We start from the raw sequence: 27,767 nt of genomic DNA, 5'->3' as shown, positions 1-27,767 counted from the left end.
TCGTAAACAACACAACCACATCGGAGGATGTAGACATCTGCAGATATAAAGCGGATTATCCGTGGATTTGCAGGGCTCACAGATCATCACACACTAGCTTCTCTAAAACTTCCCTCTCCAACAGTGGCCAGGGACAGGTGAAGTTGACACACGTGTACAAAGGAAACAGCAAAATGAGTCCAAGAAATCATGAGGCTAGAGAGCAGCTACCTTTCAGTTTTACCCATTTTGAGGGTGATTGGCATCTGTACGAGCTCCCCCTGTAAACACCAGGTCCAGGGCCCGCTCTAGCATTTTTGCCGCCCCAAGCAGCAAAAAAAAAAAAAAAAAAAAAGCCGTGATCACAGTCGGGGGCAGCTCTACCGCCGCTTCATTCTATGGTGGCAATTCAGCGGCAGGTCCTTCGCTTCCAGAGGGAGTGATGTCCCTGCCGCCGAATTGCCACCGAAGGGCCAGGTGTGCCGCCCCCTCTTCATTGGCCGCCCCAGGCACCTGCTTGCTAGGCTGGTGCCTGGAGCCAGCCCTGACCGGGTCACATAAGTAACTTTGCTCACTTGGGTCCCGATCTGATTGGTTGTGCAGAGCTGTACCCCCAGCAGGCACCAGTGTCCCTAAACACCGATCTGGCTGCACTCTGTGGGTAGTTCCACACCACAGGGGCTTCCTGAATCCAACCCACCGCTGGGGCAGCGTTTTTCAGACCAAGATGGTTTTCCGGGTCATCTGTGTGTCTCCCCCTCTTGTTCTAACCCACCCCATGCCCAGAGCCAGGGACAGAACCCAGGAGTCCTGATTCCCAGTGCCCCCTGCAGCTCTAATCACTGCACTAGATGCCAATCTCATCCAAAATCAGGGCCGCCTGGGGGGGGGCAAGTGGGGCAAGCAGGGGCCCCCACGAGAGTTTTTCGGTGTCCTTCACTCGCTTCGGGGGCCCCAGAAAACTCTTGCGGGGCCCGGGCCCCTGGAGCGTCTTCCGCTCCGGGTCTTCGGCAGCAATTCGGCGGTGGGGGGTCCTTCCACCCCGGGATCCGCCCGCTACCGAAGACCCCAGGCCCCCTGAATCCTCTGGGTGGCCCTGTCCAAAAGCAGGGGTTTTCTTCTAGTTCCAGTCCTCGCTGAGAAGCTGCCTTGCTGGCCAGCAGGGAAGCACCCCTGCAAGCAGGTGGAACTGCATGAGAAACCCTGCGTTTAGAGATCGCCTTTCGCCGAGGCTTAGAGGCCGGGAAAAGCCTGGGTGCAGGATGCACTGTTAAAGGCTGCTCTTGGAAAGCTGGAAGGTCATAGACAGCAGCGCCCGCACCCCCTCGGAGCTCTGAGACTCATTTCCCTCCTAGCCCTCCCAGAGCTGTTTGCTTCTCCTCTCTGAACACAGACCAGCCATTCGGGGGAGCAAGACCCTCTCAAGGCACTGCTACAAAGGAAGTTCACAGCGTACATGCTTGAAGACCCCCCTTTCTGTGCAGCAGCCCCTGCAGATGACCCCCCTCAGCCATCTCCCCCTCTCTGAGCACGAGCAGCCAGGAGTGCTCTGAACTCCCCATATTCCAAGCAAGGCAACACCAGCCCCTAGACAGCTGCGTGGTGATTGGCTGTCATTAGCATACTGTCCCCTGATTGGACTCGGGGTAGCGCTGGTGTATGAGTATCAGAGAACAGACAGAGTGTAGCAAACTAACAGTGATCTGCGGGGGGAAATCACAGGGCTGGGAGGGGCCCCAGCTGGTCTCTTATGTATTTAGACAGCTGCTGTGTATTCCCTCCCAAACAGATGGTGTAAAGGGGCCGTAGCTCTATGGGAGGCAGTAGGCCAGATCCCTGGGGTGAAACCACTTCTCTAACCATTAGACCACACTCCCTGCTGCTCTGCTCAAAGCCAAGAATGGACCCGCCAGCCAGTAATTGCTCAACCGCATGCTGCTGTCTAGGAACTAGTTTGTGTAACGCGCTGCCAATGGGCGTGTGTCATTCAAGGCAGGACTCCATAATAACTAGACCGTTTGTGGTCATCTAGTCTGCCTGCCCGAATGACGCAGGTCAGAGAACCACCCACAAATAATTCCTAGAGCAGATCTGCCCTGGTCACATTTCAAGGCCACTGGGCACGAGAGAGGGGCCTAGAATTCCCCTCTCCCAGCTGTAATAAAATAAAAACCAAGCCGCCCTGTGGTGCCCAGCTCCACCCACTTGAAGGAGGAGCACAGCCCTGGTTTTGCTTGATCTCATCTGCTTCTTGAGGAGGGGAGCATGGGCTGCTGCATCTGTTTTCTCTCCTTACAGTGGAGGTGCTTTCGGGTTATTGCTGTGTGTCTATCTGTACTTCCCTGGGACCCCAATAATCCCCCCCTCTAGTCTAGTCTGTAAATTCTTATACCACAGTATGACATTCCCTTCTGGTGTTGTCTAGACGGTGATCTGCTAGGCCACTCCAAGCCTTACCCTGCTCTGCTGTGAGAACCCCCACTCCTGGGCTGTTCACACACAGCCTCTGGCATGTCAGCTGTTCCCAGCTACTTGCAAGCAAATGACACTAGCCAATATCTCCAGTCCCAGAAACAACCCTAGGAACCTCCTAGAACTGCCTCTCTGTTCTTGGAGAGTTTTTGCATGGGCTTGCTTTAAGCCATGAGGCTACGTGTTCAGCCTCATAACTATATACATGAAATTATAACCTATAACCTTACTATAACATTACTGTATCAGCAAAAAGAACAGGAGTACTTGTGGCACCTTAGAGACTAATAAATGTATTTGAGCATAAGCTTTCGTGGGCTAAAACCCACTTCATCGGATGCATGCAGTGGAAAATACAGTAGGAAGATATATATACACAGAGGACATGAAAAATGGGTGTTGCCATACCAACTGTAACAAGGGTAATTAATTACAGTGGGCTATTTTCAGCAGGAGGAAAAAAAAAAACGTTTGTAGTGATAATCAGGATGGCCCACTTCCAACAGTTGACAGAAGGTGTGAGTAACAGTAGGGGGGAAAATAGCATGGGGAAACAGTTTTTACTTTGTATAATGAGCTATCCACTCCCAGTCTTTATTCAAGCCTAATTTAACGGTGTCCAGTTTGCAAATTAATTCCAATTCTGCAGTTTCTCGTTGGAGTCTGGTTTTGAAGTTTTTTTGTTGGAGTATTGCGACTTTGAGATCTGTAATTGAGTGTCCAGGGAGGTTGAAGTGTTCTCCGACTGGTTTTTTAATGTTATAATTCTTGACGTCTGATTTGTGTCCATTTATTCTTTTGCATAGAGACTGTCCAGTTTGGCCAATGTACATGGCAGAGGGGCATTGCTGGCACATGATGGCATATATCACATTGGTAGATGTGCAGGTGAACGAGCCCCTGATGGCGTGGCTGATGTGATTAGGTCCTATGATGGTGTCACTTGAATAGATATGTGGACAGAGTTGGCATCGGGGTTTGTTACAAGGATAGGTTCCTGGGTTAGTGTTTTTGTTGTGTGGTGTGTAGATGCTGGTGAGTATTTGCTTCAGGTTGGGGGGTTGTCTGTAAGCGAGGCCTGGCCTGTCTCCCAAGGTCTGTGAGAGAGAGGGATCGTCCTTTAGGATAGGTTGTAGATCCTTGATGATGCGCTTGAGAGGTTTTAGTTGGGGGTGAGGGTTCTCCCAGTGTCACAGCAAAATGCAGGGCTCTGAGATCTCTGTGACACCAGGAGCACCTTACCCAGCCCCGAAGGAGAGCTCCATGTGCCTCGAAAGCTTGTAAAACACGAAGAGGTAACACAGAAATCATTGTTCTTGTGCCTGCATCCCAGTGCCTCAGCCAGACAGCTTCAGGGACTAGCCCAGTTCTCCATCTATAAAACAAGGATAAATAGTCCTGCCTTACTGCCCAGAGGGGTATTGTGAGGCAAAGCAGTGTGGGCGAGGCACGAGATTAGGACTCCAAAGAGCTGAGTTCTATTCCAAACTCTGCTGCTGGGTGAGCGTGGGTAAATTGCTTTCCCCGTTCCTCAGTTTCCCCATCTGTGAAATGGCACTAATGATTCTGCCCTCCTTTGTAATGTGCTAGGAGATCTATTTTATGAAAAGCGCCAGGTACAAGCTAGGTATTATTATTATTATTAAGATTGCGAGGTGTTCAGATAGTCCGATAAGGGGAACCCTATAGATAGAACCCTACTGATCTGAGGGGGAAACCAGAAAAACCTGATTTCTACTGGTGTAAGTCGGAGGAAACTGAGGCCCACAGAGGGCCCTTTTCGGTGCGACAGGCTGCTGCCTATACATATCACAGGCAGACACTTATCATGCCGCACTCTCTCACTTGGAGTACAGCTCAACCTACATCAGCGATGAACTGTGTCCCCTCCAGTGAGTTTTCTATGGGCCCCTGTTGGCATGGTGGGTCATTCCCCATCACAGAGCTGCCTGCTGGAATAGTGTTCCTCACCTTCTGCACCAGACCCAGCCCGCTCAAAAACAGGGTGCAGTGGGCAGGGAGACCCTGATCAGAGCGAAGACCAGGGGCAGTGGGAACCCTGCCCACCCCCACCCCTCCTACAATTGGTCTTCCACATGCATCACACCATCAAGAGGGAGGAGGGGTTTTTTTTAAACCCCTGCAGAGGGCTCTGTATAAGGACGGGGGACCAGCTGCTAGCATCCCAGAAGAGCCCTGTGCTGGATTGTTTTGAGGGGCTTCCCCAGAACATCGTACTCCTAACAGCGGTGCTCAGGTGCCTGCCCTTATGAGCCGCCAGCGGCCTTCTGGAGCAGGCTTTCTGCAAACTCAGGCAGCCCTCACTGTGTCTGCTGGGGGGCTTTTTGGAAGCTGATCTTTGCAACCGTGAGGGGGAAGCTGGGGGCGGGGGATGCACAGAGAACCTGCCCTATAGGGGAAGGAGGAATGGACTGCACCCAGGGCACCTGCCATGATAGTAAGAAGGGGAGAGAGTGGTATGGAGGAGGGGGACATGGGGGACACACAGAGCCCCTGGCATGGACAGGCACACAGATGGGGGTAGGAATGGGGGTGAACAGAGACCCTGGCAATGGGAGTGGGGGTGACATAGAGCTGCTATCGTTGGAGTGGGGAGGGGTCATAGAGTCCCTGCAATACAGCAAAAACAAGGAGTCCTTGTGGCACCTTAGAGCATGATGAAGTGGGGTTTAGCCCACGAAAGCTTATGACCAAATAAATGTGTTAGTCTTTAAGAGGTGCCTCAAGGACTCCGCCTTGCTTTTGCTGACACGGACTAACATGGCTACCCCTCTGAAACCTGCAATTCAGGGGGATTGTGAGGGTGGCAGACAACGCCCCTGGGCTGGGGGGAGAATGGGAGACCCTGATCTAGGGGACATGAAGGATCTGGGGGGCACACAGAGCCCCTGGCATGAGGGAGGGAGGGGGCAGTTGCAGAGGGTGGGGGGTCTGGCAAGAGGGATGCTGGGGGCAGGGGAATGGAGGATGCACGGAGATTTGTTGTGTGGACCTCAGTCGGGCTGGAGGGAGCTGACTGGGGCTTAGCAAAGGAGAGGGGGCGGGAGAGGGGGAGGCGGGGCTGGGGGAGGGAGATGGGGAGGGGAGTTGTTTGCATCGTAGGATAAAGGAGTAGGAGTTGCTTTTCTTCGGCTCCTGGCTCAGCGGACCTGCAGATGGTGTATTTGCCTCGCTTCTCCTGCAAAGGCTCCTTTCCCACCAGAGCTGGTGAGTTTGTTGCAGTAGGTTCTTGGAGGGGGGAGACACCCCGTTTTGCTGCACTGAGATTAGGGGGGCTGCTTTCCCTCTGCTGCCTTGGGGGGAGGGGGTTGCATCTCTCCCGCTGAGCTCAGGCGCTGAGCCTGCCTGCTGGGGAGGGGGGGGTGCTCAGCGACCCACACTGCAGGGGCTGCTGCAGTTGCATTGAACTGTGGAGCAGTGCGGGGGTGTCTGCAGCCATGACTGGTGTGTTTTGCAGGGAATTGGATGTGGTACAGGAAACTGCTCCAGGTAGTATTTTCCACTGCATGCATCTGAGGAAGTGGGTTTTAGCCCAGGAAAGCTTCTGCCCAAATAAATGTGTTAGTCTCTAAGGTGCCTCAAGGACTCCTCCTTGTTTTTGCTGATACAGACTAACATGGCTACCCCTCTGAAACCTGCTCTAGGTGGGAATATGCGATTTAGGATGTACTGAGCATGCTCAGTAACATCTACTGAAGCCACTGCCCTTCACCCTGCCCTAATTAGCAGTAAGGTTCTGTGGACTGCTTTTTACAGGGGTTAAAAGAGGGCAAATCGGAGGACGGGGGTGGCCAGGGTCTGAGCAGGGGGTGGAAATTGACTGATGGGGGGGGGGAGGTCAAACCGCTGGAGGCAGGGTTAGGAGAGGGGCTAAAGGGAAAATCAGGGATGGGGGGGGAGGAGGTGGAGTTAAGCCCAGGGGTGAGGTGCTGGCAGAGGGTGCCAGAGGACAGAACCTGGCAGGGGCAGAGGGGGTAGCAGTTACCCCAGTGGACTGAAACACCCGTGTTTGCAAAAAATAGGGTGGGGGAGCAGAGGGGCTTTTTTATTTCCCCTCCTACACACCGGGCTTCCCAGGGCTGGGCTCTTAAAGGCACAGGCATCCGAATGCGTAGTCACTGCAGCTCCTCTTCGATGTAACCTACTGAGGTGCTGCAGCAGGAGACTTAATTCAGTGAATCTGGGTCTTCCCTACACACCCCCCCCCCCCCAGTGGTCAACTAGTTACAACAGTGTTCAAAGAAGATTAGGGTAGGAAGAGACCTCAGGAGGTTCTAGTCCAACCCTCTGCTTGGAGCAGGACCAACACCCATTAAACCATCCCAGCCAGGGCTTTGTCAAGCCAGGCCTTAAAAACCTCCAAGGAAGGAGACTCCACCACCTCCCTAGGTAACGCATTCCAGTGCTTCACCACCCTCCTAGTGAAATAGTGTTTCCTAATATCCAACCTAGACCTCCCCCACTGCAACTTGAGACCATTGCTCCTTGTTCTGTCATCTGCCACCACTGAGAACAGCCGAGCTCCATCCTCTTTGGAACCCCCCTTCAGGTAGTTGAAGGCAGCTATCAAATCCCCCCTCACTCTTCTGCCGACTAAATAAACCCAATTCCTTCAGCCTCTCCTCATAAGTCATGTGCCCCAGCCCAGTAGTGGATTTAGAGTTAGTGGGGCCCTGTGCTCAGCTTCATTTTGCGCCCCCCCCCCGACGGGGGGAGCATTCTCTCATCTCCCTCCCCCCTGTTTTTCATTTTTTTCCTGCATTCTCCTCCTGGGGCTCAGGGCTGGGGGTGCAGGGTCTTGGAGGGAGTTAAGGTACAGGAACAGGCTAGGGATGGGGAGGGTCTGACCAGGAGTTAGGGTGCGGGACAGGGCTCAGGGCTGGGGCAGGGGGTTGGGGTGCGGAGCGCTTACCTGGAGCAGCTCCCGTTTGGTGCGGGGGATGCAGGTGCGGGGAGTTCAGGTGGCCCCTCATGGCCCTGTGCTTGCCCTGCAGGCACCACCCCCGCAGCTCCCATTGGTCGCAATTCTCAGAGCCGCCTCCCCTACCCCCCTTCCCGCTGCCAGGCAGGGCCGGAATGCAAGGGCTTTAGGGGCTGCAGCCCAGGGCTAAGTGGGCCCCAGAGACCTGGGCTGCAGCCCCTAAAGCCCCGCCCCCTTTCTGAATCCAGCCTTGGGAGCAGGGGCTGGAGGACACAGGGCAGCCATGCAGCCGGAGAGAAGCGGCAGTTTCCCCTTCAAAGCACCACTTCTCTCTGGCTGTCTGCCCTGTGTCCTCCTGAGTCCTCCGGCCGCGTTCACAGCGCTCTCGCCACCCGCACCTCCCACCTGCTCCCCTGCGGGTGAGCCTCCTTCCCTGCTCTCCACAGCTTCTACCCCCCACAGCCCCACTCCCGTGGAGCAGCCCCCTCCATCCCCCGCAGGGGGTGTGCCAGTGCTAAGCTGCCCGAGTGCCTGGCTCTGGGGCCCCCTGTGTGTTTCATGGTAAATCTGCCCCTGCCCCAGCCCCCAAATCATTTTTGTTGCCCTCCGCTGGACTCTCTCCAATTTGTTCACATCCTTTCTGTAGTGGGGGGTCCAAAACTGGACGCAGATTTGGGCTTGGTCTACACTAAACCCCCAAATCGAACTAAGGTATGCAACTTCAGCTACGTGAATAACGTAGCTGAAGTCGACGTACCTTAGTTCGAACTTACCGCCGTCCAGACCCGGCAGGCAGGCTCCCCCGTCGACTCCGCGTACTCCTCTCGGCAAGCAGGATTACCGGAGTCGACGGGGAGCACTTCTGAGTTCGATTTATCGCGTCCAGACTAGACGCGATAAGTCGAACCCAGAAGTTCGATTGCCAGCCGCCGAACTAGCGGGTAAGTGTAGCCAAGGCCTTGGTCTCACCAGTGCCGAACAGAGGGGAATAATCACTTCCCTCGATCTGGTGGCGATGCTCCTACTAATGCAGGCCAATATGCCATTAGCCTTCTTGGCAATGAGGGCACACTGCGACTCATATCCAGCTTCTCCCGTCCACTGTAATCCCAAGGTCCTTTTCTGCAGAACTGCTGCTTAGCCAGTTGGTCTCCAGCCTGTAGCAGTGCATGGGATTCTTCCGTCCTAAGTGCAGGTCTCTGCATTTGTCCTTGTTAAACCTCATCAGATTTCCTTTGGCCCAATCCTCCAATTTGTTTAGGTCACTCTGGCCCGTATCCCTACCCTCCAGTGTATCTACCTCTCCCCCCCAGCTTAGTGTCATCTGCGAACATGCTGAGGGTGCAATCCATCCCATCATCCAGATCATTAATAAAGATCTATCATACCCCCCCCCATTAGTAGTCTCTTGTCTAAGCCGGAAAGTCCCCCAATCTTTTTAAACTCTCCTGATATGGAAGCTGTTCCATACGCCTATGTGCTAAATGAAGCTGGCGGGGGGGGAGAGGGTAGCTCCCTTTTATCCTTTTATGAACACCCAGCCAGCCAGTTAGCTATAAAGTCCCTCTTGGTGGCTATTCTCTGCTTGATTTACCTGTAAAGGGTTAAAAAGTCTCCCTGCCTAGGTAAAAGAAAGGGAGTGGGCACCTGACCAACAGAGCCAATGGTAGGGTTACCATATTTCAGCAAGCAAAAAAGAGGACGGGAGGAGCTCTGCCCCCGTCCTGCCCTAGCCCCGCCCCTGCCCCTCCCACTTCCTGCTCCCCTCAGAACCCCCAACCCTCCCCCCGTTCCTTGTCCTCTGACTGCCCCCTCCTGGGACCCCTGCCCCAACTGCCCCCCAGGACTCCACCCCCTACCTAAGCCTCCCTGCCTCTTGTCCCCTGACTGCCCCCTCCTGAGACCTTCCCCACATCCTAACTGGCCCCCTAGGACCCTACCCCCTACCTGTACCCTGATTGCCCCAACCCTTATCCATCCCCCCACCCCCAGACAGACCCCTGGGACTCCGACGCCCCATCCAACCACTCCCCACCCCCTGACAGCCCCCCCCCAGAACTCCCGACCCATCTAAACCCCTCTGCTCCCTGTCCCCTGACTGCTCTGATCCCTCTCCCCACCCCTGCCCCCTGACAGCCCCCCCCCCGAACTCCCAAACACCCCCCCCCGCTCCTTGTCCCCTGACTGCCCCCTCCTGGGACCCCTGCTCTTAACTGCCCTCCAGAACCCCACCCCCTACCTAAGCCTCCCTGTTCCTTGTCCCCTAACTGCCCCCTCCTAAGACCTCCCCCAAACTGCCCCCCAGGACCCTACCCCCTACCTGTACCCTGACTGCCCAAAGCCTTCTCCACCCCCCCAAAAAGCCTCCCCCCGAACTCCCGACCCCCCCCCCCGTCTCTTGACTGCCCCCTCCAAAATCTCCCTGCCCCTTCTCCTGCCCCCTGGCCCCCTTACCCTGCCGCTCAGAACATGGTGTTGGGCTCTGTGCAGAGCTGGACACGTGGCTGCGCTCCCCAGCACAACAAAACCCGGTCCCTGGCCCTGCACAGTGCTGCCGGAGCGGGGCGCTGGGCTGCAGGGGAGGAGGAGCGGCCGAGGCCTGATGCAAAGGGCCCGGCAGGCCGGCCGGCTCAGAATGGGGGGAGGAGCTCTACAGCTGCTCCGGAGTCCAGCCCGGCAAGCTGCAGGGGAAGGGCTCTGGCTGCCAGAGCCCCATGCGAGTGGCTGACTTTCCTGCAGCCCTCCCAGCCGCGCCTCGCTCTGCATGGGGGGGAAATCCCGGACATTTTTAGTGATTTACAAATTCCCCCCCGGACGCTATTTTTAACACAAAAAGGAGGACATGTCTGGGTAAATCCGGACGAGTGGTAACCCTACCCAATGGGAAGGCTAGAACTTTTTAAAATGGGGGGAGGGGGACTTCCCCTTTGGTCTGTGGTTGTTCTCCAGAGCAGCAATGCTACGAGAAGCTTTTTGCCAGGTATGGAAATCATCAGATCATACCTAGAACTACTTATTTGAACCCTCTTTTGGGTAAGTAGATCAGGGGATGTCTAGAAAGACGCGATTCGGGTTATTTCCTTTATTTCTGTAAGGCTTGTGAACTCCTCTCTGCTAACCCCAGGTGCTTTTGTTTTGCTTGTAACCTTTAAGCTGGACCTCAAGAAGGTTATTCTTGATGTTTGATTTTCGTAAGTGGGTTTTTAAATCTAGCAAGAGCCTAAGGTCCAGATGTATTTTCTTTCTTTTTGTTTTTAATAAAATTGCCTTTTTTAAGAACAGGATTGGGGTTGTTTGTGCATGTTGTTTAATTAGATGGGGGCAACAGCTGATTTCCTTTGTTTTCTTTCTCAGCTCTTCCCCGGAAGGGGGTGAAAGGGCTTGAGGGTACCCCACAGGAAGGAATTCCCAAGTGCGCCTTCCTGGGTTCCAAGTTTTGCACTTGGGTGGTGGCAGCATCTACTCATCCAAGGTCAGAGAGAAGCTGTAACCTTGGGAGTTTAATACAAGCCTGGAGTGGCCAGTATTAATTTTTAGAATCCTTGCGGGCCCCCACCTTCTGCACTCGAAGTGCCAGAGTGGGGAATCGGCCTTGATAGCCTAATCATTTTAGTTGCCCTTCTCTGTACCTTTTCCAACTCCAATATATCTTTTTTGAGATGGGGTGACCAGAACTGCATGCAGTATTCAAGATGTGCGCATACCATGGATTTATCTTGTAAAAGTGCAGGAGCTTGGTTTGCCAGACTGATCAGCAAAGCCAATGCTGACAAACTATTTGAAAAGGCTGCAAAACATCAATCCTCTGGACTGCATCAACATGCAGAAAGCCTTATAAGCCAGTCATTGTCAAAGCTAATTTTAGAAGTACTTAATAAGGCTGTTCAGAATGCTGGAGACACAACATAGTTTGTGTGAACAAACATGGCTGTCACATCATACTTTCTCTTTAAGCAAGAGATACCTTACACTACAAACTGGAAGCCAATGTTAAGTGCACTGTCATTTGTTAATCTGGAAGCTGGACACTTGTTCTGACCAAGACCAGCAAGTGTTCACTGTCTTTCTGCAAGAAACTCAACTGACTGATTAGAAGCATGCGGTGCAACAGTGAAAGACTCCGTAGTTGAAAAAGTGAAGAACGCTCACCGCATTCAGAAAATGTGCATATGCGGCTGATGAATGCACTGATGCTAATGGGTGTCAAGTTATTAAGTCACTGCCTATGTTATCTTGATATCAGTGGTAGGCCAGTAGATGAATTTCTAGATGTTCAGGGTATAGAAGACACGTCGGCTGCATCGCTAAAATCCACATCTTAGAAGAGTTAAATGTTTTTCAGTTGAACCCCAAACAGATGGCTGCTTGTGCATTTGATGGAGCTGCAAACTTCTCTGGAAGACATGGTGGAGTACAAGCTTTGCTCAGAGAAGAGTGTAACCCTAATCTCTCCTATACACACTGCAGAGGCCATCTACTCCAACTAGTAAAAGCTGCAGAATCTTCAAAAGGCATTTAAAAAGCTATAAATGTAATGTCTTCATTTATACTCTTTTTCAGCAAGAGTCCAAAAGGACTGAACGTCTCGGAAAACATAGATACATTGGGACAGACATTCAAATTAGTCCAACCTGGGAAAACCCTCTGGCTTTCTCATGAGCAATCCTTGGCTGTTGTCTTCAAATTATTGCAACCATTATTATTGACTTTGGAAAGTATCTACGGAGATGGGACAGATCTAAGTAGTGAGGCTGGTGAACTACTTTTGCTACTAAGTTCAGAGAAGACTATTGCCATTCTCTCTCTTGTAAGTCTACTGTTGAAACCACTTGGATCATTAAACAATGTCATCCAGGCATCTGCTATAACAGTAGTAGATCTTTGTCCAGCAATGGAAGCTACACTTGGATCAATCCGAGAGCTAGCCATTGAAAACATTCTGGAAGAAGCAAAGACTTCAGTTCAGAAGTTGACTAATTAGGGCACTTATATTAACTCCTTAAATGAAGAAGACAAGAAGTGTTTGTTAAGACAGCTGAAAAAGTGAAGTACATGGACTTGATTCTTACATCTCTACAACAGCTTTTGGATTCCATCAACCTCTACGTAGCTTTTACAGATGCCAGTCTTTTATAAAACACAAACAGTTGAGTGGAGCGAGGCACTACCAACAATGGGGCTGCCATGTGATCAGGACAGAATAGAAAATTTTAACACAGAGTGGAATGTCATACGCTGAACGAATGTAGATTTGATTTCAACTTCTTCTTTATCAACACTAATGGTTCGACCCAATTTTTGTGCTCTGTTTCCTGGGATGAAAGAAGTAGGAATTCATCTTTCTACCGCCAGTCACAACAGCTCCAGTTGAGTGTTCGTTTCCTTCATTGAATAGAATTTTGTGTTCTGAAAGAAGTCATGAAGGACTGGAAGTATCTGACACATGAGAAGCCACCAAAAATCAATGCACTGCATTTGAGAAGTTCATTAACCGAGTTGTGCAAAATTACAACAAGACACCAAGAAGGATGTGGACATAGTGCTTCACAGTAGGCTTGTATAGCCAACTTTAATTTGTGTGATGATTTTAAAAACATGAGTTAAATCTAATAAAATAGTCGTGAAACATTTTTCAGTGTTTTTCTATGGTGCCATACAGCCCATTTTCGCCCTGACAGTCTCACCCCTCATTGGTCCTCCCCCTGTATTTTTGCGCACACACACTCACTCTCTCTCTCTCTCTCTCTCTCTTTCTCTCTCCACTGCAGTGAAATATATTTGTTCTGTGCAATACTTGTTTATATCCCATTCTGTCAGCTGCAGGATTCAGCATCAATTATCCTCCCAATGTAAATAGCAGGGTAGGTTTGTTTATTTTGCTAGGCTTCTTCACTGGCTCATTTGTTCGTGGCAGAAGCCTGAATCTCTAAAGAGCCATTCACCTCACCAAAACCACTACGTCAGCTTTTCAATAGAACTCTTTGCCTCCCCACTAAGGTTTGTCTGAGTTCGAGATCCTCGGTAGCAACAGTTATAATCAACCTGTGTCATGTTTTGTAGAGATCATGTGCAGGCTTAGTTATGTCTCTAAAGCTTAAGCAATAGTGTGAAGGACGAGAAGATGGTACATCTTCAAGCAGTGGTGGTAGGAGCGGTGTTTGTGCTGGTGGAAGCCGGGGAAGCCCTGGGGCCACCAGGAGCACTGGGGAGTGAGGGTTGCCCTCACCGGTACAGAACAGGTGTAGCAGCAAACGCTCCACACAGTGCCTGGCTGCTCGGGGGTGCTCAGGACAGCTGGCAGGGCCTTCTGCCCCTACCCATTTTCCATCGGGGTATTTAGGCAGCAGCAACATTACGGCTTCCACGTGCATAGGAGCGTTTGGGGGAGGGAAAGGAATTCTTGGCCTTCTTCTCACCTCTACCACCACTAATGCCTCTGTGTGATGGCAGCCATATTTGGACCCTGTAATAAATAGAGAGAAACTGCTTCTGCCAGGACAAATGTCAGGTGAGCATAGATGGCCCGCAGTAAGGGCAATAGGAAATCCAAAATACTTCTCTCTCCTTTCTACCCAGCCCCCAGAGAATAAAGTATAGCTGCATGGAGACAAACCCATCTGGCTCACCTTTACCCTACAGATTTCAGAATCTTTCTGAACAAGCCCTTTCCTCTTCAGTGAGATATTACCCTGGGAACTGGCTGGAATCTACACTTCCTTTCTCAGTCAAGGCAACAGGACAAGCGCATTGCTGCCTGTACCTGCCTGCTGAGTGGATGAGCTGTCAGAGATCACACCAGCATAGAAGTATATTGAAGGCGAACCCTAATGAAATTAAGAGTGTCCTGCATCCCACCAACATGAGTCCAGGCAGGGTCGTTTGGAAGCCGAACACTTTACGTTTCCAGCCCACACCACTGTCAAGTTTGAGCAAATTAGGACAAGTCAGCACATAAGAACAACCGTATGTATCAGCAACTGCTAATGGTCCTATTTAGCCCGCCCACTACTAAAGGATCTCCCCCCAGCCTAAAGGGAGGATCCACAAGACCTGGAAGCCAAATAATTCTGGAGGACAACTAATAAAATAACAGGCACGGGAGTGCGGTCAAAGGGTCAAACTAAGGGAACCTGACGGGGACACCAAGCAGAGAACCCTGGACAGCACCCACTGCTCCTCAAAGGCGTCAAGGGAGCCAGCAGACGCCGTCCAGAGGAACTCTGCCCGGATGCGTGAGCGGATGGAGGATTGGAAACAGGCCCCATGGTCCCAGGAGACCCCATCAGCCAACCTCCTCTCCCTGGTTTTATAGATGGCCGTTTTAGCCAGGGCTAGGAGGAGGTTGACCAGGAGGTCCCGTGACTTTGTGGGGCCATGGGTAGGGAGTGCGTAGAGAAGAAGGTGAGGGGAAAAGTGCAACTAAAAATGTAACCGGATATCCAGGAGGAGCCGGAATCGGGGCTGCAACCTAGCACACTCCAGGCAAACGTGCGCCAAGGTCTTCCTCACGCCACGGAAGGGGCAGGTGTCCGGGACGGGGGTGAACCGTGCCAAGTACATGCCCATGCTCACGGCCCCGTGAAGGAGCCGTCAACTGATATCCCCGGCAGGCCTCGGGAGCAGGGTGGAATATAGGCCGGCCCACCGGGGCTCCTCACCCTCTAGAGGTGGCAGGAGGTCCCGCCACTGTGTGTCGGGGCGGGACGCAAGGGTGAGGAAGTGAAGGGTGTGGAGCACGAGCATGTATAGATGTTTCCTCGGCGCAGTCTGGAACCGAAACGGCTGCAAATCGTGCAGCTGGCTCACGGTGAAGGGGCGAGGGGGAGGCCGGTTGGGTCCACGGGGCAGGGGCCTGATGAAAAGGTCCGGAGGGTCCAGGGTGGAGGATGGGCGGGGCGTGCCCTCTCGCAGGACCCAGTCGAGGTAGGCCCGAGCAGCGGGCGGTAAAGCGGCCCTCACCTCCTGAAGTATGCACTGGGGAGTGCGAGGCCTGGAGAGCCCCATGCGCAGAGCGAGCATCAGGGGATCCAGCCAGTCTCCCCGGTCGTAGTCCAGGAGGTGTCCGACTCTGGTGACTTCTGCCAGGACCAACCTCTGGCGCACCGAGGGGGACTCCGCCACCTGCACATGGAGCTGGGGGTTGTGTAGCAGGGGCTCCGCGAGGAGATCTGCCCCCACAGTGGCCGCCACAGACCTGGTCACTGAGAACAGTTTCCAGGTCCAGAGGAGGTCCTGGTAGAAGACCGGCAGCCCGAAGAGGTCTCGCGGAAGACCTCTCGGATCGAGATAAAGGAGCTGCCAGTCATATCGGAGCCCTCGGAACCGGCGCAGGAAGGCGTGTGCCAGTACTCTCCATGCCGGACTACCTGCACCATAAAGGAGCCTCTGCAGGGCCTGGAGGCAGAAGACGTGGACCTGAGTGCGCAGGCACGTCAGGCCCTGCCCTCCCTCCTCCAGGGGCAGGTGGAGAACCCCTGCAGAGACCCAGTGCAGTCCTGGCCAAAAGAACTCCAGAATCGCTGTCCGGAGGTGAGCCAGGAAACCCGGGGCTGGGACCAGGGTGTTGAGCCGGTACCAGAGCATGGACAGGACTAGTTGATTGAGTGCCAGTGCCCTCCCTCGGAGGGAGAGGCACCCGAGTAGTCCTGTCCATTTCCGGAGCCGCTCTGTCACCCTGCCCTCTAAACCGTGCCAGTTCTCCGGCGGAGACGGATGCGTGGCAGAAAGGTAAAAGCTGAGATAGAGCAGCGGACCTGCGCTCCACCACTACCTCTCCCTGCTACAGGTAGCACATTCCTACAGATAAGTTTCACACCTCCTGTGGTGTAAGAAACTGCTATCTGTAGCAATTAGCTACATCGGATAGCAGTTTCTAGCAAAGTAGGACCTGTCCCTGGTAAAGGTAGCAAATTCCTACAGAGAGCAGTTTCTCACACCATAGGGTCCAGATAATACTTTGTCCTGCCATGAGTTCAGGGGACAACAAAAGAGTACAGGGGACAAACTGCTACCTGTAGGAATTTGCTACATCCGGTAGCAGGGTTTTTTTACAATAGCAGTTTCTTACAATCCATTAACAGGGGTGGCAGGTTTGTAGTTTGGGTGGGGGAAGGAGGTCTGGGGTGCAGGGGATTGGGGTGCAGGAGGGGTGCAGAGTCTGGGAGGGAGTTTGGGTGCAGAAGGGGTGAGAGGTTGGGCTCTTGGAGGGAGTTTGGGTGGGGGAGGGAGGTCTGGGGTGCAGGCTCCGGGCTGGGGCAGGGAGTTGGAGTGCACGAGAGGGTGAAGGGTGCAGGCTCTGGGAGGGTGTTTGGGGGCAGGAGAGGGTGGGTGGGGAGGAAGGCTCGGGGCAGGGGCTGGGTGTGCAGGCTCTGGGATGGAGTTTGGGTGCAGGCTCCAGGCTGGGGCAGGGGGTGGGAGTGCAGAAGGGGATGAGGGGTGCAGACTCTGGGATGGAGTTTGGGTGCAGGCTCTGGGGTGGGGGTGTAGGAGGGGGTGAGGGGTACAGGCTCTGGAAGGGGTTTGGGGTGTGGCTGGTGATGAGCGGTTCATGATGCAGGAGGGAGCTCAGGGCTAGAGCAGAGGGTTGGGTTGGGGGTGCGGGCTCTGGGGTGGGGCAGGGCTGGGGATGAGTTTGGGGTACAGGCAGGGCTGGGGCCAGAGAGGAGGACTCCCCCCAGCCCTCTCCCTGCCGGCAGCAGTGAGCTCTGGGGGAGGGGTCCCCCTCTCCCCCCCACCCCGGCAGCACACTCACCCCCACCACTGTCACTTCTAAGGCCCCTCTCAGGTCCATATAAGCGTTATATGATCCTACTACACTTGTTATGGTGGAAAACTGCTTGTCACTGCCCAGAAGATTGTTTCCCTCTAGGAATTATCTCCACGTGGAATATCTACTCTGGAACGACGGCTTCGGATTAGCGGCTCCGTGTGTGAACGCTTGGCCTTCACATTCAAGAATCAACTTTCAAGGGAAGGCAAGCCCTTTCTCCCCCCACCCCACTCCCAAGCAAGTAACTCCTGGGCTCACTTCACTGCTTTCTCCCTTGCCTCTCCCCTCTACTGGCAGCTGGGGAGGGGGCGCTCTCCCCTTGCAGTCAGGGTCAGCATGGTGCTAGGGGGCACTGTGCTGCAGGGAGCAGGGCGGGAGGTTCAGCAGGGGGCGCTCTCCTCTGACAGTCAGTGCTGGCCCCAATTCCCTAGTGCGGCGCTAGGGGGCGCTGCGCTGCAGGGAGCGGGGTGGAGGGCTCTGCAGGGGGTGCTCTGCCCTGGCAGTGCTGGCCCCAATGCAGCACTAGTGGGCGCTCTCCCCGTGACGCAGCGCTCCAGTGCGGTGCTAGGGTGTGTGATGTGTTTACTACCGTGGGTGTGGAACAGGTGCCCGTGGGGTGGAAGGGACTTTCCTTGCTGCGTTCCGGTGTGCGCCTTTTCTTGGCCAGAGCTGCCTGCAGAGCAGACTCCATCTTGGCCACAAAGACACCACAGCTGCATTAAATTGACTTTAAAACTTGATCTAGTTACGCTGAGACAAATATCTAATATAGGTGACGGGGGAGCCAGAGGGCCATTTCCCCCCCCCACACTTTTTACCGGCTGTAAGGGTGAGTGACAGGGGGAGGGGCAGAGAGGAGCGAGTGGGGGTGGGGTCTCAGGGGAAGGGGTGGTGTGAGGATGGGGTCTTGGGGGAAGGGGTGGTGCAAGGGTGGGGCCTTGAGGGAAGGGGTGGGGTCTTGGGGTAATGGACAGTGTGAGGACAGGGGCTCAGGGAGATGGGGTGATGTGGGGGTGGAGCCTCGCACAGGGGGCAGGGCCACTGTTCAGGTGCCGGGGGCGGGGGGGGGAGGGCATTTTTAAGGTGCTTCTGTTGCTCCTGGTAGAGGCCCTAAAATGGTTTGTTTCCCTTCAATGGGTTTAGTTTGAATTCCAGATTAAACCGGTTGAAGAGCATTTACATTAGGGATTTCCACTAGTATAATTAGAAGATCAATGTTAAAATGGATTTAGTTACGCTGCTACGACTTTTCAAATATTGACAAGCCCATAGATTAGCAATACAGCACATTCTGCTTATTAGGAAGCCCCTGGTTGACGATTGAGAGTTGCCATTATCTGATGCTGGCTGAGAAGCAGAAGTCAGGGTTGCGGTGCTGTAGCCAGGAAAGGAATCGGTAGGTCGTGATTTCCCTGCCTCCAGCCCCACAAATGGCGGTGCTGGGAGTCTGTGGGGCGCAGGGTTGGTTTTAAGTTCTCAATAATGCAAGCCTCTTGCCAATAGCCAGACCAGTTATCTTTATAGTCAACTGGGCGGTTTTGGTTCCAGGTAAAATGTTTCTATTAACTGGAAGTTGCAGTGAGGGTTGTTATTAAGCAGCATCTACTGTAACTGGAATCTCTGGCTGCGTGTGGTTTCCTTTTCTGTGTCACCTTCCTGAAGAGGAGAGGGTATTCCGTCTACCCTGGTTCCACGCATGGCAACTGGCTTCCTTGAAATCCCCCTTTAGTTCTCTTGTGATGTGTGAATAAATCCCCGTGTGTAATCTCTGCCTATCCATTTTAGTTTCTAAATCCCTTTGGAGTTCGGTGGCGGGGAGGAGATCCAGGATTCTGAGGCAATGTGCGGTTGTTCGTTACACTGCTAACGCCTCTGGATGTGCGGGCAGGGCTGGGGAAGGAACTAGGGGTGCAGAGAAACCCAGCCAACCCTTGAAAATTAGGACTGTTTCTGTCTCTTGATTTCAGTTTAGTCCAGTAGCTGCCAAGGGGAGAGGATCCAGTGCTGGGATCTCTGAAGTTGATTGCTGCCTCCAAATTGGACCCAATTGCAGCTAGAGAGGAACTGATCAGAGGCCAGTGCCCGCACCCCAGCCTTCATCTGTCTCGGTGAGAGAGGAGAGATGACAAAAGGCGAGGGTCCCATGGATTCAGAGCAGTCACCCAATGAAAGAGAAGGTAACTGACGCTTTACTGAGTAGGAACAGTCTGGAGGCTACTTAGGGTGTCCAGGTGCCTGGTTTTTGACCGGAAAGTCCAGTCAAAAAGGGGACCTAACAGTGTCCAGTCAGATCTACTGACTGGCCACGCAAAGTCCGGTTACTGCTGGTGGAGGAGGTGCTGGGTCGTCACCCGCGCCAGCTCCTACTCAGCTGGGGTCGCCTCCTATCTGCATCGGGCAGCTGCAGCTTCCAGCCCCGGCTCTGCAGGCGAGTTCCTCCCAACCCAGGCAGGGGAGATAGGGGAATAGCAGTGAACAATGGCGAGAGGGGGGAAAGAAGAGCAAATGGGGGGTGGGGCCTCAGGGGGAAGAGGCGGGGCAGGGGTGGGGCTTTGGGAGAAGAGGCAGGGCGGGGTGGAGGAGGGGGCCTCAGGGGGAAGAGATGGGGCGGGGGAGGTTCCGGCACTCCTGCTGGAGTGTCCATTTTTTAAGTATTACAAAGTTGGCAACCCTACCTATACTGCTGTCTGCTGGGTGGCATCAGGAGTCCCAGGTCACAAGCTCCTACATGCAGGCCCCGCAGTTCGTGTGTGCAGCTGCTGTTTTCCAAGCACAGACATGAGATGATGGTTGTGTGGCGGGAGCGCTCGCATTCTGTGGGCTGGTGTAACCCAGGCCTGCTGGGTGTGGCGCTCTGTCGCCCTCTAGAGGCACCTAGACCACCTAGAGCAGGGGTAGGCAACCTATGGCACGCGTGCCGAAGGCAGCACGCGAGCTCATTTTCAGTGGCACTCACACTGCCCGGGTCCTGGCCACCACTCCGGGGGGGCTCTGCATTTTAATTGAATTTTAAATGAAGCTTCTTAAACATTTTAAAAAACTTATTTACTTTACATACAACAATAGTTTAGTTATATATTATAGACTTAGACAAAGAGACCTTCTAAAAACATTAAAATGTATTACTGGCACGCAAAACCTTAAATTAGAGTGAATAAATGAAGACTCGGCACACTACTTCTGAAAGGTTGCCGACCCCTGACCTAGAGATTAATGAGTCTGCTTCAGCCTTAGCTAAGAGGCAGGTGGCTTTTAGCTCATGCAGTAGACGCTCATGGTCAGTGGTCCCAGGTTCTATCCCACCAGCCGACAGACCAAGTGACTGACTGGGTTTGTTCTTTCTCTCTCTGCTTTATGCTAAGGACAAGTGAGTCAAGTTTGCCATCGCTGCACCTGTTTCACCCAGAATCCCACAGTGGGCATTGCCGAGACCAGCTGTGCACGGGGGGAGGGGAACTGGATAGCTTGTTTATGCAAACACAGGTTTCTGCAGACATACAGTAAATGCACACCTGCTCCTGTGGCTTCATCAGTGGGCCCTCGGAAATCCTTCTGTCTGGAATATTTTGACGTTGGTCGAGCATTCCGTTCCATGACTGAAGGGATTTCAAAGAAACCGTTAACTTCTGCCCAAAACAGTTTTCACTGAACGGACACAGTCGTTTATTCAAACAGTACAACGGCACCCACCATCCAGGGGTCTGCACACCCCTTCCAAACAGCCAGAAATAATCCCAACCACCCACACTGAGGGTCCTATGGGTGTAGGAGAAGGGAAGGAAAATGATCTTTATTTTGCTGACCTTTTGGTGCCTTTGTTATTTTGGCTGGATGGAACTAACTTGAGAAATAGTCAGATGAGGAGCCTTAGGGAAGCTAAAAGGAAACGCGGTAGAAGGAAAGTCTTGTGGCTAACGCACTGGACTCAGAGTCATGAGTTCGTGGTTATGTATTCATGCCTCTGCCTCACTGTGATCCAGGGCAAGGCGCCTCGCTCTCTGCCTCAGTTTCCCCATCTGTGAAATGGTGACGACGATACCGCCTAGCGGCTGTGCAGATAACGTCTGTGATGGCGGAGGGCCGCGAGCATTGGAGGGGAAGGGGCTGTGGAAGCGCAAAGTCAGTGATACCTAGGGATTCGCCAGAGTTTTCCTGCTGCCGTATGTAAACCTGGTTCCTTGTATTAAATGCAGATGTACAGACCTTTGTGCGTCAGACTGCGAGGGGCTACGTACCGGGAACACGTCCTCAGCTCCCCGGCAGCATTGATACTTTACCATCTGTTCTCCACCGGGGAAGCTAGTTGTCATGGTGATGGGCTGGCTAAGGGCGACATAATGCTGGTGGTGCTGAATCCCTCTGGTGCCACCGCCTGGGACGACCCACGGGACGTGAACAGGGTTTGTTCTCTTTCAGTTGAACTGCCTAACAACAAACTCCAGAGAGCTGTTGGGTGGAAAGCCCCGCTAGCCGTCGGCCTGGTAGTCATAGTCGTGATTGTTGCTGTTGCTGTGATACTTCTGCACGGTGAGTTATCGGCCTTCGCTGCCCCGCGTTGGGGGGAGGCATGTGGGTCACATGCCCCCCCCCCCCCAAGATTTCTGCTGGGGTGGGAGTTGGGATGAGCGTAGCTGAGGGTGACATGCCTGGGAAGGCACCAGCAGCAAGTGCTCCTGCCTGAGTCCCACTAGTTGGCGCCCCAGAGCAGGGAAGCTAAACGGGGCCGGTAGCCCAGCTCTCTGCCAGAGGGGGCGCTGCGTGGGGACTCGCATCCCTTCCTCGCCAGCCAGCAGCTGCTGTTAGAGCACATGTCTGGCCTGGCCTGCCTAGCGCTAAGGGAATCCGTTGGGGTAATGGGGGGAAGGTAGTGGAGCCTGGGGGTGCAGTGGGGAGCCCAGGGGGGCAGGGCGATGGATGGGGGGCTGGGGTTGATAGTGGGGGGGGAGTCAGGGGCAATTGGGGGATCAGGGGAGGCAGTGGGGGCCAAGGCCGATTGGGGGATCAGTGGGGGCCGGGGCGACCGGAAGGGATGTGGGGGAGGCATCAGGCCAGGAGCATTGGGTGGGGGGTTGGGGGAGGCAGTGGGGGCCAGGGCATCAAAATACAAGTTCATCCAGTGTGCCATTTTCCCTAAGGCCAACCCTGGCAGGGCTGGCCTAAACGCTGGGCGACATGGGTGACTGCCCAGGTTGCTGAGGTCAGGGGGTGCCTTGGTCAAGAGGGTGTTGCTGGAGGGTGCCTGGGGCAGTCATCAGGAAGGTGACCGTGGCACTGGTGGCAAAGGGGGGACCTGCCATTGTGGTAATTACCAGTTGCCTCTGTTTGGCTTCAATAGTCAGGGTCACAAATTACACACGTGGGATGCTTCCACCCACTGCCTGTGCTGGTCCCTTTTGTTGCCCCCTCTAATATTATGACAGCACTGGCCCTTTAACAGAGAAGCTAGCTTAAAACAGCCTGTCAGGGTCTCTTCCCTCCCCCCCACACTCTGAACTCTGGGGTACAGATGTGGGGACCCGCATGAAAGACCCCCACGCTTATATTCTACCAGCTTAGGTTAAAAACTTCCCCAAGGTACAGATTCCTTCCCTTGTCCTTGGACGGTATTGCTGCCACCACCAAGTGATCTACACAAAAATTCAGGGAAGGGTCACTTGGAATCCCTATTCCCCCAAAATATCCCCCCAAACCTCTTCACCCCCTTTCCTGGGGAGGCTTGAGAATAACATACCATCCAGTTGCGTTAGCAATGTGAGCACAGACCAGACCCTTTGTCTTCAGGACACTGAAACCAATCAGGTTCTTAAAAGAAGAACTTTTATTATAAAGAAAAAAGTCAAAGCATCACCCCTGCAAAATCAGGATGGAAGGTAACTTTTACAGGGTAATAAAAAGATTTAAAACCCAGAGAATTCCTCTCTGGGCTCAGCTTCACAGTTACAAAAACAGGAATGAAACAACCTCTGTAGCACAGGGAAATTCACAAGCCAAAACAAGAGAGAACCTAACGCATTTCCTTGCCCTACTCACCATTTTTGTGGGTTTAGGTGGATTATTTCAGGTATATTTTTCAGGAGATATTGTACCTGCTTGGCTTCTCTCTCTCCGTCCGTGAGAGACAACAACAAAACAAATCCTTTCCTTCCCCACACCACCCCCTGATTTTCTTTCCTCAATGGTCCTTCTGGTCAGGTGCCAACTAGGTTATTTGAACTGTTTAACCCTTTACGGGTAAGACAATCCAGTACAGCTGCCAAGGAGGGATTTTATGCTACCGAATGGGCTGGCATACATAAAGGTTGCTACCCATCCCCCTATATTTATGACACAGCCTGTCTGGCTGAAAGTGTTTTCCCAGTTAGTGGGGACAGTCCCTCCATGGAATGGCTGAGGAGACTCATGGGATGAGATTTTAAAATGCTCAGGGCCAGCGCGTGCCGAGCCCTTTTTGAAAATCCAGCGGCTTATTTTGCTGTCTCAGTGGGAAGCTGAGAGCTTTCGGAAATCTGGCAGCTGGGCAGACGGGGCTGCGCAATGAGGAAGGCTGGAAACGGTGCGTTAGACCAGAGGACAAATCAGCCCCAAGCAAACAACAAAAACCCCTTTAAACAGGCAGATCTGGGCTTGCACCTGGTACGTGACCGATCTCAGGGTCAGTTGATTCATTGGCACAGAAAGGTGCTACCCACGATACACGTTTATCAGCTTTCTATAGATTCCTCCCTTGAATTTAGAGAAAGCAAAGGGACACGTCTCTTATCGCTGCTATTCTCTTAACTTCAGTGAAGTCTCCTCTGGAATCCAAGTTGCCTCCTGTCTCCACCCCAGTCCATCTAAATGCAAAATTCCATGTGCCCTGCTGCCTGGATGGCTGGGTCGGGTACAGAGGGAAGTGCTACTATTTCTCTGAGGCCGAGGGGACCTGGGACTCCAGTCAGAGCTTCTGCTCTTCACTCAATGCCTCCCTGGCTTGGATCGACACCGAGAAAGACCTGGTAAGGAAAAACAAAAAATAAAACAGGTATAGGCACCAAGCAGCGTGTTGGCATGATCTTGTCCCAGGCCCTCTGGGCGGAGGACGGGGCAGGGCTCCCCAAATGCAGGAATCAGGCGCTGCCCATGGCCTCACAGTCCCATAAGTTAATGACGGGAAGATCTGTGCCCAGATCTCACCCAGCACTTCAGAGGGTGGGAAGGAACTTTGGAAACAGAACAGGTGCAGAAAAGGATGGGAGGAAAGAGACTTTAAAGTTTCTTTTTTAAGCAGTCGTTTCCACAGTCCATGGTACGGTGGCACAGCCGTTTGTCTGCCTTACCAGAGGAGAATCAACGACCTTGGCCTGTTTAGCCTAACCAAACAAAGGCTGAGGGGAGATAGGATTTCCCTCTATAAATACATCAGAGGGATAAATACCAGGGAGGGAGAGGAGTTAAGTGAAGCGTCAATATAGACACAAGAACAAATGGATATAAACTGGCCATCAACAAGTTTAGGCTTGAAACTGGATGAAGGTTTCTAACCATCAGAGGAGTGAAGTTCTGGAACAGCTTTCCAAGGGGAGCAGTGGAGGCAAAAAACCTAACTGGCTTCAAGACTGAGCTTGATAAGTTGATGGATGGGATGATGGGGCTGCCTACAATGGTGTGTGGCCCATCTGCGACGGCCAGCAGCAAATGTCTCCAACGTTTGGAGCGGACACTGGATGGGGAGGGCTCTGAGTTACTACAGAGAATTCTTTCCCAGTGTCTGGCTGATGGGTCTTGCCCACACGCTCCGGGTCTAACTAGTTGCCATATTTGGGATCAGGAAGGAATTCCCCCCTGGTCTGATTGGCAGAGACCTGGGGAGTTCACCTTGCTCTGCAGCATGGAGCATGGGTCACTTGCAGCTTTAAACTAGAGAAAATTGTGGATTCTCAATAACTTGAAGTCTTTAACTCATGATTTGAGGACTTCAGTGACTCAGCCAGCGGTTAGGGGTCTCTTACAGGAGTGGGTGGGTGAGGTTCTGTGATGTGCTGGAGGTCTAGAAGATCATGATGGTCCCTTCTGGCCTTAAAGACTGAGTCTTGCAGACAAGTGATATCTGCCCCACTCCCCCATCAGATATCCTCACCAGTCCCCCACCAAATACCGGCCACTGTGCCCAACAGCAGTGAGTAAGTGTGTTAGCTGAATGTTGCTATTAAAACAATTAACAGCAAAATAGTTAACATAGAGTTGGACACCATTAGGTTTCAGAGTTAACACAAGTGGAACTGAACTGTGCAGTTCATAGCTAATATGTGAGGCTCTCTGCAAATTCAGGGACCATCGACACTAGGAAAGAGATTTGTTTTAGGCAGCAGGTCCCCTTGAAGCAGTGACTGAAAATAGCTTAACTGCTTCAACAGCATTACAGACTATAATGTGTTGGGTTTGTTTTGTTTTTAAAGATGTTCATATTGCGATATAAAGGCCTCTCTGAGTTCTGGATTGGCCTGAAGCGAGTATCGGCGCAGACCTGGCAATGGGTGAATGGCGAACACTTCAACAACCTGTGAGTCCGTTTCTAGCTAGGTTCCAAATGGGAAAAGGGCTGAATTCAGGCAGATTAAAAAAAATGTGTTATTCTCAAAATAACGTTGATGACTTTTCTCCTTTGTGACATTTCCCCCCCAGTCTTTGGGGTTCCTCCCCATTGCTGACCTAGCAGATCAGTGGGCTGCTGCCTTCCCCTCCAACCCTCTAATGGGCAGCTTAGGTGAAAACGCTTTAAAGACTCATGGTACTTCCTGAAAAGTTCAGTAAGGATTTAAGCCCAGATTTTAAAGGTACTTAAGCGTTACTCAGCCTTTCAAAGCCGAAATAACTTAAGAAGAGAAGTCTCCGTTTCAAAAGTGCCTTAGACACCTAAGTCACTTAGGCCTTGCACTGCTGAGCAGAGGAGCAGTGCCTAAATACCTTTCACAATCTGGACCTTAGCCCTTTCTCCTCCTCTCTAGAGAAAAAAAGGTAGGAAGAGAGGCTCCAGTGCCCGTGCTGAGTCAATGCCAAGTGCAGAATGGCTGCTGGTGAAGAATCTGGCAGGACAATCACTGAGGTTGCAGTGGTGCTGCAGAAATAACCATGCTTGTAACCCAGCTATGTTAAGAGAGTTAGGTGTCTTGCATTGCCAGTGTGGACAGAAGACCGTTCCTTAATCCTACAGGAGATCAACCTTTTAGTCTCTTCTTCCCCACCCCTCTTGCCAGGAAGAGTTTGAGTGGAATTATTGGTGCAGGAAGCAGGCGACCCCGAGGGGTTTCACTGGATGGGCCCGTGTGACGGGGCACATGCCCGGCCCCGGCCCGACTCTTATCGCCAGGGTGTCTCTGTCGCAGGTTTACGGTACGGGGAGAAGGCGACTGTGCGTACCTGAGCGATGACTTTGCCACTTCGTCGTGGTGCTCCACGAAGCGCTACTGGCTCTGCAGCACACCCGACGGGATGCGGCGGGAGGACGCGATGCCGGGGGACTGAAGGGGGAAGGCTGCGGAAACGCCTCAGGGCCCAGCTGCCTGACGCTCCAAACATCGCTCGATAAGATCCTCACTAGAGTTTGACAGATTTTTGTTGTTGTAAATAAGTCTCTTTTCTAACCTGCTCTTTATTGTGGGCCCTGGATAGCCCTCTTTGTCCTGGTTGTTTTAAGTATAGACCAGGTCTTAGTTAAACTCATTCCTGAATGCTGTAGTTAGACCGATGTAACCCCCAGTGTAGACGCAGCTAAGTTGACCTAGCTACCGTCACTGGGAAGGCGGTGTTCCTACAGTGATGGGGGAAACCCCCTTCCCCCCACTGTAGGATGTGTCTGCTCTGGGGTTATGCCAACGTAGTCTGCTGCCATGTCCCCTTACTATAGACATGGATTAAAACCCCTTCCCAGCTTCCCCTGCTGTTGTCTGTCAGGGTGCGTCTACACTGCAATGGGGGTACGTGATTACAGCAATGAAGGTGCAGTAGCACTGGGCTAGTCGCCCAGGTTCCAGCCTGTGCTGCTGCAGCATCATTGCTCCAGTACTAGCTAGATTAAAATTAGCATGTGTATGTTGTATATCTGCATGAATGGCCACCAAACCCTGTGATTGCAATGTGGACATACCCTCAGCTCTGCTATGCCGGCTGAGCAGGAAGGCAGCACGGCTTGAAGACGGATTGAGACCACAGGCGCCGACTCTGTGGGTGCTCGGGGGCTGGAGCACCCACGGGGAAAAATTAGCGGGTGCTCCGCACCCACCGGCAGCCAAGTTCCCCCCCCCCCCCCCCCAAGCGTGCTGCGTCCCCCCTCCTCCCCCTCTCTCCCAGCACTTCCCACCCGCCGCCTAACAGCTGTTTGGTGGCACTTAGTGCTTTCCGGGAGGGAGGGGGAGGAGCGGGGACGCGGCGCACTCAGGGGAGGAGGCGAAGAGGCAGGGGCGGGAACTTTGGGGGAGGAGTGGAATGGGGGTGGGGCGAGGGCGGGGCAGGGGCGGGGACAGGGAGGGTCGAGCACCCACCGGGCAGAGGGGAAGTCGGCACCTATGATTCAGACAATCTTAAACAGCAATAGGCTAAGAAAATCCACAGAGGCAGCCTCACACAACA

General features: G+C 53.1%; 1 protein-coding gene across 5 annotated transcripts; it reads left to right on the top strand.

Annotated features, from left to right (window-relative positions):
* The first annotated feature begins 5,591 nt into the window (after positions 1–5,591).
* Positions 5,592–27,429, top strand: LOC128848458 (C-type lectin domain family 2 member B-like). Of its 5 annotated transcripts, XM_054048473.1 has the most exons (7): positions 5,594–5,679; positions 17,262–17,991; positions 19,130–19,339; positions 21,579–21,689; positions 23,946–24,157; positions 25,598–25,701; positions 26,525–27,429. In XM_054048473.1, exons 3-7 carry the CDS (start codon positions 19,285–19,287, stop codon positions 26,661–26,663), a joined length of 621 nt encoding a protein of 206 aa, XP_053904448.1. In that variant the 5' UTR covers positions 5,594–5,679; positions 17,262–17,991; positions 19,130–19,284; the 3' UTR covers positions 26,664–27,429. The 5 variants fall into 5 exon arrangements, with proteins under 5 accessions (XP_053904446.1, XP_053904448.1, XP_053904450.1 ...); XM_054048471.1 differs by lacking the exon at positions 17,262–17,991 and having other exon boundaries at positions 5,592–5,679; XM_054048475.1 differs by lacking the exons at positions 5,594–5,679; positions 17,262–17,991 and adding an exon at positions 10,102–10,426.
* The last annotated feature ends 338 nt before the right edge of the window (positions 27,430–27,767 follow it).

The sequence above is a fragment of the Malaclemys terrapin genome, chromosome 13, assembly GCF_027887155.1.
Source record: "Malaclemys terrapin pileata isolate rMalTer1 chromosome 13, rMalTer1.hap1, whole genome shotgun sequence".
NCBI classification, from domain to species: Eukaryota; Metazoa; Chordata; order Testudines; family Emydidae; genus Malaclemys; species Malaclemys terrapin.
The sequence above is the reverse complement of the archived record's forward strand: the minus strand, read 5'-3'. Positions and strand labels throughout refer to the sequence as shown.

Bases quoted from the DNA above. Each gene is read 5' to 3' on its own strand.
- LOC128848458 (XM_054048471.1), top strand. From the start codon at position 19,285: ATGACAAAAGGCGAGGGTCCCATGGATTCAGAGCAGTCACCCAATGAA. The intron at 19,340-21,578 runs GTAACTGACGCT...GTTCTCTTTCAG, and splicing joins GTCACCCAATGAAAGAGAAG to TTGAACTGCCTAACAACAAA. The intron at 24,158-25,597 runs GTAAGGAAAAAC...TTGTTTTTAAAG, and splicing joins TCGACACCGAGAAAGACCTG to ATGTTCATATTGCGATATAA.